General features: G+C 36.7%; 1 protein-coding gene across 1 annotated transcript in view; it reads left to right on the plus strand.

The window, feature by feature from the left end:
• Positions 1-16,680, plus strand: part of LOC137919037 (uncharacterized) — a 397,938-nt gene extending 381,258 nt beyond the window's left edge. The window contains exons 3-8 of the mRNA XM_068762000.1: positions 11,197-11,575; positions 12,175-12,344; positions 13,246-13,850; positions 14,404-15,931; positions 16,047-16,158; positions 16,554-16,680. Coding sequence (XP_068618101.1) covers positions 11,197-11,575; positions 12,175-12,344; positions 13,246-13,850; positions 14,404-15,931; positions 16,047-16,158; positions 16,554-16,680 — 2,921 coding nt within the window. The remainder of the gene's footprint in view (positions 1-11,196; positions 11,576-12,174; positions 12,345-13,245; positions 13,851-14,403; positions 15,932-16,046; positions 16,159-16,553) is intronic.
• The last annotated feature ends 6,712 nt before the right edge of the window (positions 16,681-23,392 follow it).

The raw sequence follows: 23,392 nt of genomic DNA on the forward strand, positions 1-23,392 counted from the left end.
TATGGATTTGCATTGCAGGTATATACCGACTAAATAACTCTTCTGATATCAAGTAACTTTTGGACTACGTATGTATATATGTACCCTTTATTCTACTGCTGGGAACCTAGTGGTAGAAGACTGCGACTTACGATCGTGGGTAGCCAGTTCGATTCCCAAGATACAGTCTTATATAAAATTCACAATTTGTGCTTTATTTCTGTAAGATTGCCACTGCTCACTAACAAGTTTCCAGAGGTTGACAGCAACATCCTTTGCGTATTATATAAAGCAATCGTCAACCCAACCGCCAAACGTAGCAATTACTGTATATCTCGCAAAAGATATCGTTGAGGGAGGCCTATACCTTGCAGTGAACATCTATGGGTTGAGACGGCGAATCTTTATTCAAATTAGTGCAGAAAAAAGTAATTTATTTTAATTATGATTAAGTATTATATGATAACATTGATATGATATTAGCAAGTAAATGTTTTTGGAAAGAGTCGGTTGAGTGATAAAGTCGCTCACTATGATATATATTAATCGTATCGTCGTTTCGGCCAGTAGATGCGATATCTAAGGCGGAACATATCATAATCGCCAAGCTTGGCAGGCTGATTGGCGATTGCAGAGAGATATCTTGTTACATAAAGAACGCAGCTATCCATCCTCTGGAAACCTGTTTGTGAGCAGTACCACACCTATATAATTATTGCAAAGAGTGTGAATTATAAGATTGAAGTTCGAGAATCGAACATGTGACCTACGAACGCAAATCTCAGTCCTCTATCGCTGGGCTAACTCTACTACTCGTACTATATATTAATTATACTACCAGTGTTATTTAAAGGTCATTTCGTTTTATTATACTCGGTCTTACTCTACTTAAAAGTACTTATCCTTTTATTTTGTTTTTATTTCGTTTCCTTTCGTTATTATGTTTTTCTTGTGTTTTTTTTATTTCTTTTAATTTTCTATTCTTTGTATATACCCGTCAATGTTTAAACCTTTAAGAATTTAAGACCGATATTAATCTTCTTCCAAGGGTTTATGAGAGAAATGAAATATTCCGTTGATCCTTGTTGTAAAGTGTTTTATTTAATTCTTACTTGGGAGCGTTTGATCACCAATTTGCCTGATGAAAAGCGACGATGTTGTCGAACATGAAGCACGCAGACCTTTACTCTGACACTCTTGAAGAGATTACAATTTCCATTTTATGCATATTATTGTTGATACATACAATGCAATAATAAAATAGTGTTTTAAGACTTTAAACGTCTAAATAAATACATTAAAAAGAAATTATGAAGTCCTTTATCCACGGCGCGACGCTGAATGGTGAGGTCCGTCTCTCACTAAAGTGTAATAATTTTTGTAATAATGAGAACGTTAATTCGCAGCTCGGTCTGGCCGCTGCGCAATTCCTCCCCGAGGACTCTCCAGGGCTGCGCCGCGCGCGCCTCGAGAGCCGAGTGAATTTTATTTTACAAATTAAAAATTTTCAAATCGCAGAGTTTCATTCCTTTTATTTTGCTTTTTATGCAATTAGTGAGAAAAAAGACTACAGTTCGCTCTGTGTACATCCTCAACACTGATAATTATCATTTATTTTTATGTTTTACCTTTCGATTTCGGAAACATGATGTTGATCAGATCAGTTGTATGTCAGGCCCCAAAGTTCTGAAGTTAAACCATGGAACAGTTAAAAAATTAGAATTATTACAGTATACTGGATGGAAGACGAAAGAAGAGAGACGACGTATAATAGGTAATAAGGGATGTATAGAAGAAGAAAGGGAGATAATAGAAAGGACAACAGAGGAATGAATGAAAGATATTTAAAGGGATAAAAGCTTATTACAAATAATGTCATTGTTTCCACATGGCAAGGGATCACGAGAGAACATTATTAAAAAGACCACGGCCCGGCAAGCGCAGTGCAGAAGGTCTACCTACAAGGAGAACAGACATGTTGTCAAGATCGTAGTAAACGCTGGATACAAGTTACGTTTAACCTAAATAAAGGTTAGATATTGTATTGAGTGTTGAGTACTAAGCTTAAAGCAGACGATTTAGTATACTTAGACGTATATTTAGACGCAAATAAAGGTGCAAGGTATAGCCAGTATTACTAAAAATAGCACCAACTATATAATTTTTTAAATTATCTTAGGCTAAACTTCGTCGAGCAATATTCTGACAACTCGAGTTCGCGGTCAAGCTAAATCTAACAGTCCACTAGAAAACAAAAAAGATCAAGGCGTTCTTTCCGTTCTGTCATATGGAGCAGAATTTATGCCACCACCAACATAGACGTGAATGACCTGAGCGTGGCTGGAAGAGCAATAGAGAGGGAGAAGGTAAGGACTCACTCTAAGGAAGAGTAAGACACACAAAGCCACAAATATAACCCATACAGTGTTAGGGTTCAAACGAAGATGCGCCGGCGATATTGCTACAAATCAAGTTACTTGGAGCAATCTCTTCCTAGAATGGACAAGTAAAAAAATAAATAATAAATATTACTCTAATACATTTTCCAATTAGTATCAAATTAATATACAATATTCGAAAGAAATCCACTGTTTCACGTTACAACTGTTGCTTGCCGTAATAATAATCTTATTAAACATGTAATAAATCGGCACTCCGCGCTGCAGCGAGGCGCGGCATCCGGTAAAGAGGACCGCAAATTGGAGTCGCGGAGGGTCCGGAGGAACGAGTATTAATTAATTCCTGAGCGCTGAGGAGCTGTGCAATTACAATCCGCTCTTATTAAACTTCGTGGCCACACGGCAGCCGGGTACATCCTAATTGGAAGACAATACACAAAACAGACTAAGAAGAGCGGGAAACAAAGCAGCACGTTTCGTAATTAGACGACAGAAACTTACTAAAACATTTTATACGGGTTTTTAACATATGTTATATACATTAGAAAGTTAGTAGGCTGTCTACAACACATGATCATACTGTGGATTTAATTCCTATTATCAGCATTCAAGGTTAAGTTCCTCAGGTAAACCTTAGCAACGGGTGAAGAAAACATCATTTTAATACTGGTGTGTGGTATACAAAGGATTGTACAATTATTTCTGTATTTATTTTTCTGGTCTTTCTTTCATCTTTCTTCTCTGTGGTACAAGTTGTTTTCTTTCTCCTTAGAAAGGCTAAATCTTTCAGTCTAGATTTGTATTAGTAGTATTTCGTTAATTATATCTGATTAATAATAGAAACAGAGTGAGAGAGTTATGTGTTTATATTATCATTTAAAAAAGTATGAAGGCATCGTTGAACGTTAAATAAAGCTAAGTGATTTCCGAACGCGCCCATATTAAATCCAGACGTATTATATTTGTGATCACTTTTACATCCTTCACGCTGTATTTACTTACTTTACAAAACCTCGTTAGAATTTTTGAAAGTCCTTATTTATTTAAAAAACATTTAAATTTATTGCATGACAGTACAGGAATATTACTGTGGACTGTATTGCATTCACACAAAATAGTTGCTATTTTTAAAGTGTTGAAAAAATCTGTTATAACCTATATTTTTGTTCTCAGTGAGATAGTTATAAGGTAACAACTGTAACTAATTTTATATTTCTAAGCTTCTAAGTTTGTACTTTCTTACTGCCATTTGTTACTGTCTATCTCCAATAAAGTAAATAAATAAATACTTTAACAGGAATTAAAAAAGCGAAACAGCAAATAACTAGACCGACTCTAATATGATAATATTCAGGCGTAAGAAGTTAAGAAACAATTATAGATTGTCGAATCAGACGGAGATGCTCTGTCCCATGACACGGGATACAAAGTCTTAAAAGGTGTAGAAAACTACATCAGTAAGTTTCCGTATTTTCTTTTTCTTTTATCTGATATTATAAAAGATAGATAAAGCCTGAATATCAGTTTTAATAAAAGCTTCAATTTAGCCCGTAATTAATATTGCAAAAGTTTGAAGGAAACGAAAACTTAGAGCAAAGAGAGCTTCTAGCGCTCTCATAAACGATACCAAAGGAAATCTCCTCAAAGAAAGCTTAATATCTAGTAACGGTTCAATAAAGTTCCCGCTTAAAGCTCGCCGGCAGCGCCGCGATCCCGGCTGCAGTTTTTACATCCGCCTCCTGAAATGTTATTTCAGTATAATTTTCTAGCTTAAGTGTTTTCCTATCATTTCTTTATGGAAAATGTATTTTATAAGAAACTAGCTGTTCTGACAGATTTTGTACCAGAACTCCCGTGGCATTTTAATATAAAAAAAATAAATTAAATATTCGTGAGTGAAAACATCGATAAACACTCACCCGTGCAGCCTTTAAACTATGGTACAAATTAACAGCGCATGAATTTACATATCAAACTGAAAAATACACAAAGTTTCCATACTCGTAAAAACTTAAGAAACTTATACAAAGTTTTAGGAAAGTTATAAATATAAAGGTGAATGAAATCGGTCATGTTCGTCGACTTATGACGTGACTGTAATGTTAACAGAAAATAAGTTTTTAAATATCCATTTATTCATGTTGTTTTACATTTTGAATCATAATAGATCATTTTTGTATGTCATTGTTACCAGATAGACCTGACTTTGTGGGTAATTTAATCGAAAAAATCAAGTATTTAAAAATCCTGTTACAGTGTAAATATTCTTAAATATTAACTAATAAGACAGTTTGTCAAAGATAGGTCTGAGTGAAGTATATATTTGTCTATCTATCTATTTATTCAGTCATATATTTATGTAATCAATATTTATTCTTAGGTCCTTCACAACTGACATCATACGTATAAACTGTAATAAACACATTGATTACGAAGTATACTAAAAATGAAGTTTAAATTAATAAATTGACAAGTACTTAAACGAAAGAAAAGAAAACAGAAGATTAATTTAATACTGATTAAAAAAATTTAAACGTGGTAAAAGGAAATTATTGACTGACTTCATGGTAGGGCGTGGAAGGATGCCAACATAACGGGGCTCTGATTGACACTAGTTTGCTTTTAATTCTGGAATCTTCTAGCGCTCCTTTCTTAATATTCACAAGTAGCTACTGTAAACGATACAACGTGTAAATTGAACCAATGAAGAAATATCTAATACTGTCGAACCTCGCTTAAAATCTCAACACTTCAACTTTAAGCTTCAATGAAAATGTACGCTTTTCAATAGGATCATTTATTTAGAGATTTTTAATTTTCCAAGCAGTCAACGTAAGGTCTGTCCCCATAGAAAATTGAAGTGAATAATGATACTCTATACCGGAATCCGATACCGGACAAAATGAAAAATGTCCGGCGTTAGCATTCTGCGCCGCCTTCGCCTCGGCGTCGATTCGCTGAGAGATCCAACGTGATTTACGAGCGCAGCGGGACGTGACTGCAGGCGTCGCGGCGGCGCGGCGGCGCTGACGTCCGCTTAACGATGTACTGTGCGCTGCAGCAACCGCCGCCCGGCTCGCTCGTCACAGGGGGCCGCTAAACTGTTCTTGTATTTCATTTCTAAATGCACTAAGGGATGGACTTTTATATAGTGCTGCGAATAGTTTTAAAATAGATGGGCTTATATTATTTTTCGTAAAAGCTTACAATCAGTCTTAATAAAATGTATGAAAGACAATTAAATCGAGAGTATAGTCCTACGGCTGAAATTATAATAATGATTTTCATTTAAAAATTATAGTGGTATAGTAGTATTTAGAAAAATAGGGTAAGCCGCCTGGTAGGTGAAAGGTAATGTAATGATGGTTAGAAAAGAACCAATATTTAGCCACTTCCGCACATACAGTGGTAGTCGTGCAATAAAGTGCACCGCCAAGTCTTCAGAACTTAGACTCTGTGTTTGGCACTAATCGGTATAACATAACTCCTGAAGATGCCCCGTGGAGGGGTGAAGCACGTGTTGAGTGATTTGGCGGTGGCGGTTGTGTGATTCGCATTGTTTGCCGCATGCGAATTTATCAGCTGGCTGGCGGGCGGTGCACTTTATTGCACGACTACCACTGCATGTGCGGAAGTGGCTAAATATTGGTCCTTTTCTTACTTAGGATGGACTTCCGCGAGGTAACGCCTCATTATCTTAAGTAATGAGGGTTGTCCATTAGTTTTTGCAATACTATCTTACCTATCTACTCCGGCCTTGAAAATTATAGACGAAAACTCACATTTCTGTCATATCTGCATTATTTCTTTGACTAAGTCATTTTACAATAAACTCTAAAAATTTTGTCTGTAAATCTGAATTAAAATGCAAACTTTACTCAAAATATATGTTCATTCACTGCGACGAACTTAAATGTAGCAATGGATGAATATTAGCGCATAATTTCGTAACTAACCGAAAATCAGACTGTAATTTAGCGAACAGTGCTTCACTTAGACACTAATTATCGCTCCGTTGTCGCCCCAAGAAGTCAGACCAATAAAACCTACTGAAGAGAGAGTCTCTATTGTAGTCTACTTTATTTCGTTTCACTGCATGTCAGCTGCAGTAAAAAATGCAATAAGATGAGGAACGCAGAATAGAATACGCATAACTTTATTTCTTTAAGTACTCTACCTGCACCGTTTTCGATGTCTCGCCGTCAGCCCCGACTGGCTCGTTCGCGGAATTCATCCCTTATTGTCTTTGGCGGCCGTAACAATATAAATGAATCAAAAATTAAATTAAATAATAAAGACGTCATCAATAAAGTACTACGAACCTATAATAAACAAAATAAACTCTTCACAATGCATGCACGGGTTTAGAAGCCATTTCTCCACACACTAATGCCATTGGGAAGTATTTAAACACACTTCACAGTCCATTTACGAACGTTCGTCCGATCGGCTCAAGTGCCGACGCTAGATTTTCACAAGTGCGGACTACTTTGAGGCTTAACTCGGTTTCAACTGGCGCTGCAAAGAATTCCGACCTCATTCCGACACAGAGTAGCAATGCAGATAACCAATAAGTATATTTATAAACTGCTACATTTTAATACAAGGAAAATTCTTCTATAAAAAATCGGTTTAAACAATAACGGAAACAGATAAATATTTTATAACATATAATCTCTGGTGGTCTAGTTTCTGCTAATATTAATTTAAGTAAAATTCTAAATAAGTCATGGTTTTCATCAACTTATGCAGAATTAAATTATATAAATGATTTAAAATGGCGAATGTGTTGTGCATTTGTCAGTAAAAAACTTTAAAGTTTTTACATCTATTTACATTAACTCTGTATATAATCACTACTCTAAAATATGATACATTCAATTATTTTTTCCAATGAAATGTGAAATTTCAAAGATTTCTGTGAATGCAGACAGATAGCAAACAAAAATTAATTTATATTTATATATATATATATAATTAGAATTTTGATAACAACTTTTCCTTATTATATCTAGTCGTTACGTAATTTTTTTCTAAAACCAGGATGTAACATAATTAATTAACAATAAATTAACGATACCCTTTTGAAACATTTACACCAATAACTTATCATCCCGTATATTAACTATTTGAATTTAATAATGCGATGTGTGCACTATGTTGTAATTTAGTTATAGTAAGATTGTGTTTTTCCGAGTTGTAACTTAAACAAATAAATGAAAATTTGATTGTTGACACGATTCACAAAGATGTCATAAACAAGTTCATTCCGATGTACAATTTAAATTTGTTAAATATCATTGTTGACTAGTATATGCAAAGTTTACAGTATTTTCAGTGATACGTTTAGGTTTTAGATTCTATTATATTTTTCAAGGATTCCCATGTTCCAGTGAAAACGTCGACATGGCTTGTTGTACTTTGACCTAAACAATTTTCGACGTTGTTTTCGCATTAATAAAGCGTAGCATGTCCAGCTAGTGCGGAGTGAAACCCTTAAAGACATTGGACGATGCACTATACTGAACGCAGGCCAGTTTCAAATAGTGTTATGGGAAATGGCTGCTATTATAACACAACAGGAGTTGAATGTCGAATAAATTAATGTGTAAAGTAATTATATCAATAAAACACAAAGGATGGGGAAGCGGTGACACTGCGTAACTGCTCTGTGGTAGTGGTATAATTGAACTAGTCGTAGGCAGTAATTGGGGCCGCGTCCGGCGGAGCCTTTGCTCCCGAACCTCCTTAATTATCGGAATGTGCTATTTCCCCGTTTGAGGATCGAGAATTTAACGAGGCCCGAGCGGCAACAAAGCCTCTCCGATTCTTTTTCACTAAAAGTATTAGTCATTTCCTTTACGTTGCGTTCCTTTGCCGAACGCGATGCGGTGATCACGGATCCAATTAGAAAATTATTTACAAAGGGACGGGTAAATTTTGCGACGGTGGACTTTGTCTTCGATCCGTTACAATATCTACACAAGGCTGGTGTGAGAAATAAAGACAAAGCTTGTTACAGATTGCATCATTATTATTGTAGTCACAGCTGAAAGTGGACTTCAAAAAGAATCAATGGAAAGCTCTCTGTATGCAGCGTCTTCCGAGGACCTTAACAAAGTCGTCTATCCACATTGGGCGGATGTGCTATGAAGCGCTTGTTGGTCAAGAGTCACCACTTTTGATTCTTTTGCCGCGCTATGCGGTTATCTTCTATCTTCTTCTCTTGCCTACACGGTATTTTCACGGTATTTTTCTTGCGGAATAGTTTATTATATAAACGTAAATATTTATTTACGCTTTTACAATAAACTCACCCGTTAAAATATCTGACCCGTTTTTTCTCCTCGAGGCACTTCGCTTGAATAGATTCAAGAGCAATTCTGATCCGGCTTACCTGACCTTTTTATCGCAAATCTGATTGGCCTCTGGTATTTATTCTGCCCTGGATAAGTCTCTTTGTAGTTTTGACTTCCTTTCACATAAATTGGCCAAAATTATTTAAAGTTGTAGAGTGAACGATTGTTAAGGGTCGTTAAAATCCATAGCTTTTTAGTGTATGTACATTATCTATCTACTGATAATATGCCCTTTACGTACATAGTAGATCTCTATAAATGATAAGGAGAAATATAAGAGAGCGGCTCAGCAGTAGAGAATGGAGAATTTCGATCGCAGGGCGCGGGTTCGATTACCAGGATGCAGTCTTATATAGTTCGCACTTTATGGATTAATAATATGGGATTCTATTGCTCACAAATACGTTTCCAGTTTCCAGCAGTGTCCTCTGCGTACCATAATATTACACAGCGATCATCAATCCGTCTGGCAAGCGTTACGGTTATGCTACATACTACTATAATTGTCGACGAAGCAAAACTAAAACTGAACAACAAATATTTCACCACTGAATTTTCCAGTCCTATAATATAGAGCAGAAACTTGGGATATCATCGAAGAAGTTGTGAATAAGCTATGAGTGGTTCATAGAGCAATGGAGAAGAAGATGGTAGAGGGAAGTGGTTCAGAAATCGGAGTAAGATAACACATGTAAAATTTAGAGTTGTAAAAGTCAAATGTAAATGCCTGATGAATAGTGACAATGAGACCAAAAAAGTTTACTAATGCGATAGTGTAATCATATCTGGACAGTGGTGGGCAGTAACAGGACCCTCACTGTCCAAAACCGAAATAAATTTAGATAAAGTTGGCTATATTACTAGAATATATATAAAGCTGAGGATGGAGAAAAGAGTACAAAAATTTATAAGCTAATTAAAATATTATTTTTCGAAACACATCTGGAACAAGAACGCAACTTGTGGAGCACTCGGCGCTGTATGCGACGGCGTAGTTAGATTAATTGGGTAACGAAACGCGCCATCTTGTGTCAGGGGTAATAAAAGCGAGTGCGGTGCTTACAATTTTTAAATAATTAAACGTAATCATAGTCGGTGCTTGTATTCGATACCTAAAATACTTACAATCAATTAATAATTGTATATAAAAATTAATTACCCCTTTGAGTATAAATATACACGGTTTAACAATACAGTCACGTGACCTTTCAGCCCACAGATGCCCATTGCAATGCATAGGCCTGTCCCAAAGATATCTATGGGGGATATACTATAATCGCCACTCTGGAAACGTTTTTGAGCTGTGGTAATTCTATATAATTAATGCATACAGTGTGAATTATATAAGATTGCATTCTGGGCATCAAACCCATGACTTACGATCGCAAGTGTCAGTCCTTTGTGACTGAGCTACCTGCTCCCGCATGGTGTTTCTGAATAAGCATATAATAAGTTTAAGGTGTTTAATAAATAAAAACTGATTACTGTAAGTGGAGAATACAGAGTGGAGAAAAATATAAATGAATGATTTTGATAAGTACACCTTGAAAACTAATTGTTAAACAAAACAAAACTTTGTCAAATATTGTTAATGACCAGTACAGGCAAAAGATAATTACTTTGCTAATTCGTGAAATTCCGTAACTATATTCGAAATTTATCTCCTGTTGAAGTACTTGGACCTAAACAGGAGTTGATTAATTATAAAGTAAATTTTTGGTTCTTCTTGCAATCGAAGCATTAAGATATATATAAGTACATCACCATAACTTGGATCGAGGATGGAGCCCCATGTCGTACGAGATATGTTCCCAAGTAGAATCGTAATCGAAGAGCGATGATGTTGAGTCATCACCACGAAGTCTAGATTTGTCGCTGCGTTTTATTTTTCTAGAGCCTTCTCACAAACAGTCTTCTGTAGCTCGAGATAGTGAATGTTCCAATAGGTTAAAATTTCATGCGTGTTTTTGAAAAGCTTCGATGTCGTTCGGAAGAATTTTACCGCCGTTTTGACTACATATTTTTTTAACTAACAAATTATATTACCTTGTTTTAATACGAGTGAAAAAATATATTTTCAACAAAGCGTCATTTGTTTTTTTTTATATTATTTTCAAAATTAAACTTTATTGTAGCCCGGTGTTTATTTAAATGGGTAATGGGGAAGTCCTGTTTATTGCCTAGGACTTTCTATGTACAGAAAGTACTAGGCAATAAACAGAAGTTGAGTTAAAAACCTTAGATTTAAGTTAGGAAGTAGATTAAGAGACTTATTAAACACTGTGACATGCAGAAATGCGAGCAAATACAAAAAATTTAAAGTATTTAATATAATTTTGTTGATCGCTCTTTTTTAAACATATCAATCCAAAGAAATGCACACAATATGACGAATATCTTGATGGCGTATGGTATGTAATATTTAAATATCAACGTATATCTTTTTTTTTATTCCCCAGATTGTCTTCACCTACAACTCTACAGAGACCCAAAAGACCGCTACAAGAAAGGCCAGACCAAGGCGTCACTGTCACTGCAGCACTTCCTCGGCTTCGAGTCTGGCTTCACTCTCGACAAGGAGTCCAACACCATCGCAATCATCTGCCAAGACGTCACCGTAGTGTTGGCCTTTGAGACACGGGAGCGGCTGATTGCGTGGCAGGTGAAAGTCGGAGGTCAGCTGGGCTCCTCCAAGGAGTACCTGGTGATGATAGGGGGAGGAGGGTCGCGGAAACTACCGGCTGGTCCCGCTCGTTTGCATCTGCAGGGCAGGAGGTTTGCGCTCACTAGCGGGGTGCCGCCCCGTCTGCTGGGGCTGTGGGAAATTGGACACTTAAGGTAATTACTCGACAAATGTATTCGCCTGTAAGTAGCGTGTACATTAATTCATTGTTTATTAAATAATGTTTTCAAATTTGATTAAATGTTTGTTATTTATGTATCTATTTAAATCACAAAAACATATAACACATTGATATCTAAAAACTTTAGTCTATGTAAAAGTTAAAAACAAATGAGTTTTAGAAAATCAAATGAACTAGGCCATGTTGAGCACAATATTTACCGCAGTCTAATAGAAAAAGTTACCAAATTAAATTAATTTTTATTAACTTACCTTAGAGTTACCAAATATAAAATACGATGTTTATATGTATTTACGAAATTTTTGATTTCGTTGCATATTTTTTTGGGTTCGATACTACCAAATATTTCAGTACTACAGGCATTTACTGTACATATATTGTTGACTATACTATTTCTATCTACATTTTTGTAATTTACAAGAATTTTCTGTATATGAGAATTATCCCTTTTCTAGTTATTTAAAGAACACATGAAACAAAATTGATAAAAGAATAATTATCAATAACAGCGCTATTAAATTGTAGAGTAACTCAGATATATTCAATGTGTAATATAATATTGTATTCATGCAGACGATATGGTGTGGTGGAGGGCCGGTTCTGCTTCGAAGGCGGTTCGCACTGCGGCAAGGGGGAAGGCTTGCACTTGCTGATCACCGACCAGGCCCAAGACATCACTGATGCCTTCGACCAGGCCGCGCAGGGAAACCTTTCGCTGCAGCGGCCGGTGACCTCCAGAACTGGTATAATGTTTATAATAACTACACGCGTTTTTTGAATGACTATCATTTATATAACTTATGTACCATCTGAATTAAAATCGGATCCAGCTTCATACAGATGAAGCCTCAGTTCTTTACGGAATTTAACAAAATTAACGCCGTACTTTAGAGCTACAACAATATTAAAATTTAATTATTATAATTCTGTACTATGATTCAATGAGGAGGAGGAAGAGGAATCCTTCCCCCTGCTTCGTTTCTCCAACGATGGGGGTTGACGTCAACCATGCAGTGATCTTATCTCTTACAATTTCTCTTCATCTGTTCCGGTTCTCTGCGACGTGTCCGGTCAAAGAAATATTCTTGTTGAGAATGGAGTGGAGTGGAGATTTAGTCAGATCAGTGCAAAGACCAAATCCATTCCCCCATTAGTCTCTTACTGTCGACTTTGTCGGTGACAATTAGGAATGTATCCGAAGAACTCGTACTATGTTATACATATAAAATATATATATGTTTAACAACACTGCTTGGTATATATTTCTTCTTAGTCATATACTCTAAGTAAAAGATTATGATGATGTAATCATGGATTTCGTTACACAGTCCTTCTCACAGTCCTCTGTTATCTTTTCCCCTCTGATCCACTTATCACACTTAGGTAAGTCACGTGTTTCAATAATTTAGGATTGAACAATTTCCAAGAAGTTTTGCTTGATTTAAGTTGAATATCCTTTCCAATCATTATGTTTACGTTTTCTGTTTACTACCGTCGCCACAAAGCCACATCGGAAACACTAAGGATCTTACAAGACAAAAGTTTTTCGCTGTGATTATATTACGAACTCTCCATTTAGTGGATATTTTTTTCAATATACAGGTCTACGAAAAACCACCACTACAAATACTAAATTTGTTTAAGGTGGCGAGCGTGGGAAGTCGCGGCCTAATACCCGGCTCTCGGACCAGAATGCTGGAGATCAGTCCATGCCGGACTCCGCCAGCGGCCTCTACGAGGAAAACTTCTTCGGTGAAGACTGCGGGGAACCTCCCCAGTATTGGTCGTCCGACGAGAGGCGGGGCCTCAACGAACACGAATACAGAACCGAAGATCTAAACAACGAACCTCCATGGACCGGCGCGGATCACGTGACACTCGAGCGCTGCAACACCTGTCAGTCGAAGCTAGGAGCACTAACTAGGTCATCTACAGTCGCACTTACTCCTGGCAGCCACTTCAACCCCGCCTGGACGATGGAAGCTGTTCCAGAGAGCAACTCCGATAACTCATCTAATAGCACCGAATATCTAACCCCGAAAACGATAAGGAAAAACATTGAAAGCTGTCAGTGCCAAGAGCGACCGCCGCAGCGCCCGCCGAAGCCGCCGCAGTTCGATCAAAAGAAACCACCGGCGCCGCTGCCCGCGCAGAGCTGCAAGTGCGCGCCCAACGACAACCACGGCACTAATAACACTAAAATTGGCCCATACGAAAATTATGACTTTCCTAAAGCTACGCACACTGAGGTATACTATGACTAATGTCTTCTTCATTATCAGCCTTTGTTTATAGACCGGTGACGATAGACCGTGCATAATGCAAGGTCCCCTGCTCTCAAATATTTTACATATGTCATAACTTACCTTCCGTATGCAGCCTCCACGCAGCAGGATACAGCAGGTCATTTGACTGATAGACATTTGGCCAACCATATCAACAGCAAGTAGATATTTTGGCGACATTTTATGAAAAAAAATAACATTCACAAATTTTATTGTAGTTAATGAATATATTTTGTTAAATAAAGGATAGTCGGTATCTTAAAAACAAACGTGACTCCTAATTTAAGAAATATTTTCTGGAAAAAGGCATTACGAACTGTTTTAACATAGTTTATATAGTTTTTCATGCATATTACTAACATACACAGCATTAAATCGACCAAGATATTATTTGAAACAGAGATTGAATCTTTCGTTAATTTCGATTTTATCTTTTTTTCTTCTTTTGTTGCCAATAGACTTTTAAAACACATTTAACGACACAACACATATTTAAAGATAAAATGTACATTTTCAGGTTGATAGTTCTGACTATTACGATACACCGAAGCGGTTGAAGCAAGCGTTGGCCGACGATCTATTCCAAGTAACAAACAAGTCCTCGCCCGGCACACTCGTCTTAAAGAAGAGGTGCGGCTGCGTTCTAAAGTTTGGCTCAAAGAAGAAACCACTAATCGTCGAAAGCGATGAAAATGTACAACCCGTTGAATGTCCTTGTCTTAAGGTCACTAACTGGGCAAACAACTTGATCAGCCTACCGTATTGTAGACGGAGCTCCAGCAATGACAGGGTTAACACGGAACTAACGGGCAATAGGCAAACTGAGGAAACGGCTATATACGCAACAGTCGACGTGTCGCGCAAGACGAACAGACAGAGCGCGTCCACGGAAAAGGAATGTACACAGGACTGCTGCAACGAAGCCGGACTTATCAACTACCAAAACATACAACCCAAAGAAGACAAACAATTCGAAGGTCCTTACGCGAATTATGAAAACCTCGAGTTCGCACTCTCTCTGGAGTTCTACGAAAACGCAAAAGACCTGCTAAAGAAAGCGGGAGTCACGCAAAGCGAGTTAGACGCATTAAGTGCAAACATAGACCTCGCAGTCACATCACAGCCGAAGAAGTCGCGGCTCTGTACAAAGTGTGTCCACACCAATCAACCCTCGACGAGAGACCAGCAAATAAAACGAAACAAAAGCGATGAATATCTTTTAATGGAACCCGCTAGGGAAGTCAAATGTGAGATTGTAAGAGGGACAAATGCTGGGTACACGCCGATGTCTCCCAACCCTAACTGGTCCCAAAGTCTGAAACATCCAATATATAAGTTACATAGAGGAGAGATTGAAAAATCTATCAGCATACCAACGCTTAGTGGGAACAATGCGCATAATGTTGAAAGTCAAAACGTAAACAACAACAGAGAAGCCATGCAGAAAAGGTCGAGTTCCGTGGACTCTGCCAGATTGCTGGAGGACTTGAAAGAGTTCGACAGCAGCATTGGCAGCCATGCAACTTCTTCTTCTCTGGAAACGTTAAGAAACATGGCCATCGAAAATCGATTACCATCGCCCTGCGATAACGACAGGGAGTGCTACGACTGTTGCAAATCCTCAAGCTCGGAGAACAAGACCTCCGAAGAGAGCAGCTCCAAAGAAATACCGCACCTACGGAACAAACACATGGATAACGCTCAGATCAAACGGTCCTCCAGTGTTCCATGCAAGTCGGGAGGAAACAGAGATTCCTCCAGTTCGAACGACTCCGGTGTTTCCAGCTGTTCTTTAAAACACGGAGGTGGAGAATTCCAAGAGTTCGAAATGCCGATGACTTCAGTTCAGTCACGATATCATTACATGGTTCATAAGAAATTGAGGGGTAATCTAACAGGGTGTCTTCATTCCTCTTTGCCAAGGAAGTCGAAGTCTTCGGATCCTCTGCGAGATCTCTCAATGCAATTGCACAAAGCTACAGTTCCTGCTAAATCATCTTCAGCCGAAGCCGAAGTGCCAGTTCTTCCGCCTAAACAGTTTAAAGGTAAAAATTCTCAAACGCTTTTCTCTGTCAAAAGCTATCAAGCTCATTAAGAAACGCATCCAATACTTTGATTTGTGTGAATAAAAAATGTGGCTCATTTTTTTCCATGAAACAGGTGTAATGGACACGCACAGCACGTCGAGCGGCACCTCCGACATGTCTGACTACATAGAGACGCTGTCGTTGACTTCCTCACATTCCTCCTCAGATACGCAAACCGGCTTGAGGTAAATCAATATCATTCTCATTTCGTTACTCGCAAAGTACTTGTATACATTGTGATAAAAATGCCGGGAGAGCCTATTTCCATAGAAACTAGAATCTGTTTGAAATCTACAGTATTCGCATTCTTGGACGTAAAGTTACAAGGATTCCAAAAACACTCTGGACTGAGAAGAGCCCTCAACAAAATGAAACTGATTTTTTATTTGTCACTTTTATAACATCGCTAATATAATAGTTGAACAATTCATTCGAAAGTCATATTGGCGTTTGTTTAATGAATTTTTGGACGTATGTCCGTCAAATGCAGCGTGGAATATCCCCATAAAATACGAATACTCGTATATGTACTCCATTTTTAATTATTATTTATTGATTAATATTATAAATCTTTGTTCAGGTTAAGCCGACAGCCTACGAGTACTCTGCGGCCAAGATCAGGCAAAGAATATCACAACCGCGACCCCATCCTGACCTCCATGTTCAAGAACGGAAAGGACCTAACTCACTACAGCAACGTATCGTAATTTAGAGAAAAAAAAATATTGTGCGGCTTGTAATTGATTATGACAAAAGGCGAGAGCAAGGCTTATTAGTGAATGAACTTCTTTTACTAAATGAGTTTGTAAAATTTTGTACATTATATATATGAATAGTTATAACATATTGTAGCCATCGTAAGTACATCTGCACTATTTAATGATTTCGTAAAAGGTATATTTTAATTATGGATAATTGTGTGATGGAAATTTTTAAATGTTATTTTTCTATGAAATTAAAAAAGATGATCTGTGCAGAGAATTAAAATAGAGTTTTTTAAGGTAGCGATTGTCATTTCAATTTAAGTAGCCCGTTGGAAAATAACGAATTATTTTTTTAAAACTGTTTTGGTATTTCGTATTTTTAATACAATTCGTGATCCCTTTTTGATTTTATTTTCATTAATTAAATTAGATTTCGGCTAAAATCTAAAAAGTGTAATGATATTTTTGTAGTTGTTAGCGTAATTTGTTGCAATATATTTAGGTTATTAATTTTTAGCTTCTTTGATATATAAAGACGACTTTGAAATATTTTAGAGCTTTTGCTCTAACACAAGTACGTGTATATATACTTGAGTAAAAATTACAGAAATGTTTTTTAGTGATTTTTTGTGTCAATGAAAAGATTTTTTTTCTGTCTTATTCTTTGTTATTTTCCTTACTTAACATAATGTTATAAACACAAACTGCTTATAAAGTGACGTTAACTTTAGAAAATATTTACTTTATTAGATTTATTTATTTACGTATTGCACGTGACAGTTATGCGCCTTCACTCTAATCTTTTTCAATTATGGCCCTGAATTACTCTTGTCTAATAAATATTTCCTAAGACCCATTTATATATTCCAAAATATGAATATACAAACAAAAAAAATAGTTTTAAATGTTTCAATAAAAAAACTTGTAGATAAATCAAATGATTTTTACAGGAAAATAGTTATTTGTGATTTAAAAACTAAATATGCTCACGATTTTATATTTTATTTGGATACAAACAAGACTGAATTTATTATCTGATTGAAATTGTGTTACCATATGCTTTATTGTACCTAGTCACTAGTAACATTGTATATTTGTATTGACATAGAGATATATGAACAGCGGTGTATGCGCGGCTCGATTCAAACTGGCCAGTTGTACTCTTTATAAACTTTTTGTACTGTTCAGCATACACTGAAACTATTTAAATATAAGTAAATATATCCCTCGTGTCTAAGATATAATTTTGACAATCCCTTAATCTGACCTAAAGGAATGATCACAGACCGGCAAGCGTAGCGTAGCAAGTCCCCCTACAAGATGGATACACTACCTTTTTAGGTCGTCGAAACTCGCCTACCTTATTGGAAATCTGTGGGGTTCGACTATATACCTACATATACCTCAGCCGTGGACTCCCGCGGCTGGAACTATGATGAAAATGATTAATTTTACTAAGTTTTGTTAATATATGTTACTGTTTTTACATTTTTGATAATTTTGGAACACTTAAAAAACGTCAAAAATTGTTTACAATGTGTCCATTCGTTTATTTACTTTCAAATCATCTTATGTGTTGAGAACTTTAATTTTATGTACTTTGCAATGTAATTTCCTATTGTTTTAGTTTTCGTGATACAAAAAAGTGTTATATTGAAGCAATCGCAGTTGCCATCGTGTTTGTGTACTGACTTGAAGATGATATCGTAACATTTGAACGTATTATCTAAGATACAGAAAATTACTCAATCGCATATAATCCCTTCTATAGAGTTATATAACTTGTCAAAACAAGTAAATATAGACCCACGTACTATAATTTTAAGATTTAAATTAGTATAACATTTGACAAGTTGTATGACTATGTATGTTCGTATGTCAGTAGTGATTCGGTGGGTCTGCCCGTCGACCGCTACTGACTCCACCTCGGTTTACCTGTGTATATTCAAAAAACTTATTGAATTAATATAGTTATTCGTAAAGGTAACCCGTCTTTTATTATACCCTACTATTGACATTGATCCGCCGGCCGGGGTTCCGCCAAGAGTTTTATGACTTCTGATAAAATATATTAAATTTTTGATATTGAATACTGCCGAGGTATGATGCTTTTTCCAACTGTCGCACAACGATATACTAATTATATTTGACTGATAGATTTAATATAGCGAACATTCAACCAACTTGGAATGACGTGGAGCGAAGTAAAGCACGAGGCTCAAGACCACTCGGGATGGCGACGTACCGTGGACGCCCTCTGCCCCATCTTGGGGACATAGGAATAAATGACCTTCAACCAGATTAAAAGCAAGCTAAAGGCATAGATGACTGATACCAATGACAATAAGTGAAGAAGTAAGATGTGTACATGGGACAAAATTTTGAAAGGTTTTGTAATTTAAGTTAAACAAATTGTCTTTATTTTACTAACCGTACTCTTTCGGGTTATTTACGTGTATATACTTAATACTTTATACAAAATTCTAACGAACAAAAAATTTAGAACATTGCCCGGAAACTTGAAACCTCGCTCGCTTCACATTCCACGCGCTGCAAATTAATAGCAACGAGATAAATTGTATATTTCCTAGTTACAACTGCCTGGCAGCCGGAAGCTATAGTGCAATGAAATTACGAATCTTACTTTCTATTGAACATTAAAAATCATCTCATAAATGGGAAGATAGGGTTACGTAATTTTGATTTGGTAAACCTCCATAATTTTTTGTATGACTAAACTAGGGCAAGCCTCTAAAAATAAATATTGGGAGATCTTGCTTAAATAACAATAACAAATAATGAATGATTCTAGCTACATTACGTTTTGACGAAAAACATCGCAGAGAAAACAGCTTCGTAAGCAAAAATAAAAGTATTGTATAACAGAGACGGAGCCGCAAGAATTATTGGAAAATATCTTTTGTCTTAGAAAAACACTTAGTTTGATCAGAAAAAGAATGTGCGTTATGTTTTTGGTTCAATTTCATGCTCAATTATTTTTTCTTACGACCAAAACTATCGAAGCTCTAGCTCTCAACCGCACTCTACTCATGAGCCACGTCGACAGCCTTGCCTCGAAATAAATATGACATCATCATCATCACAATGTAAAACCCTCGCCACGATGACCGGTCACCTCGTACTGCTCGCGGCCAGCGACTTCCTGCGACTTTGCCTTTATCGTCAGTTCATCTAGTGGAAAGCCTACCCGCATCTACCTTCTCGTGATCGCTACTAAAGATCCTTTTGGTTCCAACGGCCATCAGTTGCTTGAAAGATGTGCCACTACCACTTCAGACGAATAATTATTCGATTTACTTCGGTTTCCTTGGCATGACATAGGTATGGTATTGGCCATGCTTATCTCATAGTAACATAGCCAATCTAAACGTTGGAAACATAAAAATATAATACACATCATGTAATGAAATTAAGAAATTTCTTAAACAAAAATTGTAGAAAAACCCTACTACAGTGTGAACAGTTATTAAAAGAAATAATAAAGATTGGAAATGAATTGCTCTACTAAAATTTGAAAGATTTTGTGAAAGCGATCCGAAAAAAACCAGTCTGAATTTGTTGTGGGCTCTTCTCCGATCCGAATGCGTTTAGGACCCTCAAAGTTGTTGAAGGTTGCCATTGTAGAAAGCTTGCATTTATTTTCTTTTATCACATTGGATTTTTCGGACAATCTTCTCAAACGTCTTTAAATGGTAAACTATGAATGATCGTAATTTCATATTATGTTGAATAAATAAATAAAATTATAAATGATCGTAACTTATAATTAATTTTATTTAACTAGAATATTCGAACAAATCTTAGAAATAATTATGTGAAAATGTAAAAAAGAGTAACAGAACCTGTCTATTTTCATGAGCTAAAAAATTTACAAAGGGATTAAATATTCATGGGCATACAAAAAAGTTGGCCCCGCCGCAGGCCCGCCCGCCCCGGCGAGACGCGAGCGGCGCGGGACCCGGGACGAGGTTTTAATTTATTTCTTGCCAATCAGCATTCCAATTTTCGATTGTATCTTTTCTCATTTTTTCGCGTTTTGAAATGTGAAATAAATTATTTATGGTCTCGGGCTAGGCAGCCATTATTGACTTCACCTCAACAAAAATACACAAAAAAACATTTGTCTTTTGTTTTCTTTGATATAATGAACCTCTAACAATCGATTCCTTTATGTAATCTTTTGTTTCTTGTCAAACAGCATTCTCAATTTAATTTGCTTATTTTTGAAATATAAAAGTAATTGTTTATGGATTCGTTCTAGAAGCTATTACGTCAATAATGACTTTACTTTCAGAAAGAAGACAAAATATAACTTTTCATTTTACATCTCATTTTTGACGCAACTGCTATAATGAAATCCATTTTTTTAAATTTTTAATGAGATACATAGAAAAAATAATAACAGATCGCGTACGGAATACTGCTGCCACTTTTGTGACGGCTTGGATAAACACCAGCTCGAAGCTCTTGCCTCGGCAGAACGGCGCGCTGTTCGACTTATAAGTTAGTTTATTAAAAACTTCTATCTTGAGCACCGCCGCGCCGGCGAGTAGCGAGTCTATTTGTTATTTACAGCATTAATTTTGAAGAGTGCGTTATAGACCTTCACTAACCCACGATTCCCCTTTATCTATAGGACGAGTAGGAAGTCGGTCCACCACTATGCTTACACTGCGTTTTTTTTTGGAGCTGTTCCAAGTGACTCAAGTTTTCTGATCCACACAGCCGGAGTATGAAACGATCTGGTGGCTTCCTTATTTCCCGAGAATTGAAACTCAAATCTCTTCAGGGTCAGAATGAGTTAACCTACTTTTACCTACTGAGTTTGCGTGCTTCAACTTCGATCACGTTGTCCCTTTCCATGATGGAAAGGGACTAGGACTAGCAGGCTGGCTGGCGGTCAAACGTCGACAAGGAATGATTAAAAAAACATTAATGATCTCAACGTTAATAACATGATTTCAACACCTATACAGCATGGTCATTAGTTATCCCAAGCACTCTTCAGCAAGGAAACTATGCGTTAAGATGATGACGTGATGCGTCACGTCATCATCTTAACACAATTGAACTGAACTTGCTTCCCTATGGTAGCTCAGTGATAAGAGTCTTAGGATTGAGTAAGGTCATAAGGATAAAAAAATTATGAATGCTAAATATTGACGATTAATAGTCAACATATACATTAGAAAAACTAATCTATATATTAAAAATAGCGCTAAGTAAAAAAAAAAAGAAATGTACACAGGGAAGTTACTAGAAATAAAGGCTATATTGCTACACTTTAGGCTTGCTTCTACAGTGATCTCTCCTGTCAGCAGACTAATTGCGCGTAGGCCCAAGTAGATATAAAGACACCCTTGTATCATATTCACGCATTCTTTTTTAGATACCTTATAACACATTACAGTTAGTTTTTATATAAATCAGTTTTAGTTTGCATTTAAACCAGTATTCATACGTAGTTATTATAGCTATGTTTTCTTTACTGTATCGTCCTAAAAGTTTCTTTTGAGAGCAAATCTCATGTGGCATGATATATTCTAGTGAATTAAATTCAAACTATTAAAGTCAAAACACTTCAGTGGAATATAGGTGAAGGCGCATCAATATCTCAGGAGCCATCACAGTTTTATTTTAATCTCAATTAGGTCACTAAAGAGTTGAAAGAAGGGGCGTCACTGACTCAACCTCTATTTACCTAAGTGTATTAAATAAAACTATTGAATTATTATTGATATCTGTAAGGGCACTCCCGTCTTTTATTATACCCTTCCTCAGTCACAGAGATCCGTCGTCCGCGGTCTTGCCAAGAGTTCTCTGAATTTGATTCAAATTAGACTTTTCTGGTATTCTCCTTTTGACGTATATCAGTGACCCAATAGATGTGATACTTATTGTGTTATTGTCAAGTACTTTCTTCGCTAAGTCAGCGTGTTGGTGCTGAAACTGAGCAATCATATCTGTGGTAGAGTCGCGATAAGAATACTAGTTGAATGAAAAAAATAACAGAATCATATTTTTTTTCAATTGCCAGGAACCTTATTTTTAAATCAATTTCTGCTTAGGCTAATTTAGAAAGGCTCTCTATGGATTTCCAGATACCAATGAGGCTTTGATTATTACGAATTTCAATACTGGAGTAACCCGTGCCCATACTTGTACTTACAACGGGCGTCATGAGAAGTAATGGAAAGGGCTATGTCGGAGTTTCGCAACGAGATCGAATCAGAGAGAACCAAGATAACCGACGTAGCTCGAAGAATTGCTCGTCTAGTGGCAGTGGGCGGGGCATATCGCTCGTGCAACCAATGGTGGTTGGAGTTGAAAGGTTCTCGAGGCGACCACGAGCCGGTAGACCACCACTCACTGGATGCGGGTGGCGCGGAACTGGTCATCGTGGCGATCCTTGGGGGTAGAGGGCCTAAGCCTTGCAGTGGGCGTCCATCGGCTAAAAGAAGATACGTGTTGAAAACCCCTCAAAACATATTATAATAATGTTAAAAATGTTTCCAAATAGTCTGATATTTGATATTTATATTCTCTTCCAATTTTCAATCAGCCAGAATGCTTTAATTAAATTTGTTCATCAGTTTGTGATTTTGGCAAACTATTTTCCATAATATGACATGTCATTCAATGATGTATTTTCAGTTCAGATCAGAGAATCTAGTCTTGATCTTTTTTTGACTAA

This window comes from Battus philenor, unplaced genomic scaffold (genome assembly GCF_028537555.1).
Source record: "Battus philenor isolate CCGP_79_NKW_IND1 unplaced genomic scaffold, ilBatPhil1.0.hap1 SCAF_15, whole genome shotgun sequence".
Taxonomy (NCBI): domain Eukaryota; kingdom Metazoa; phylum Arthropoda; class Insecta; order Lepidoptera; family Papilionidae; genus Battus; species Battus philenor.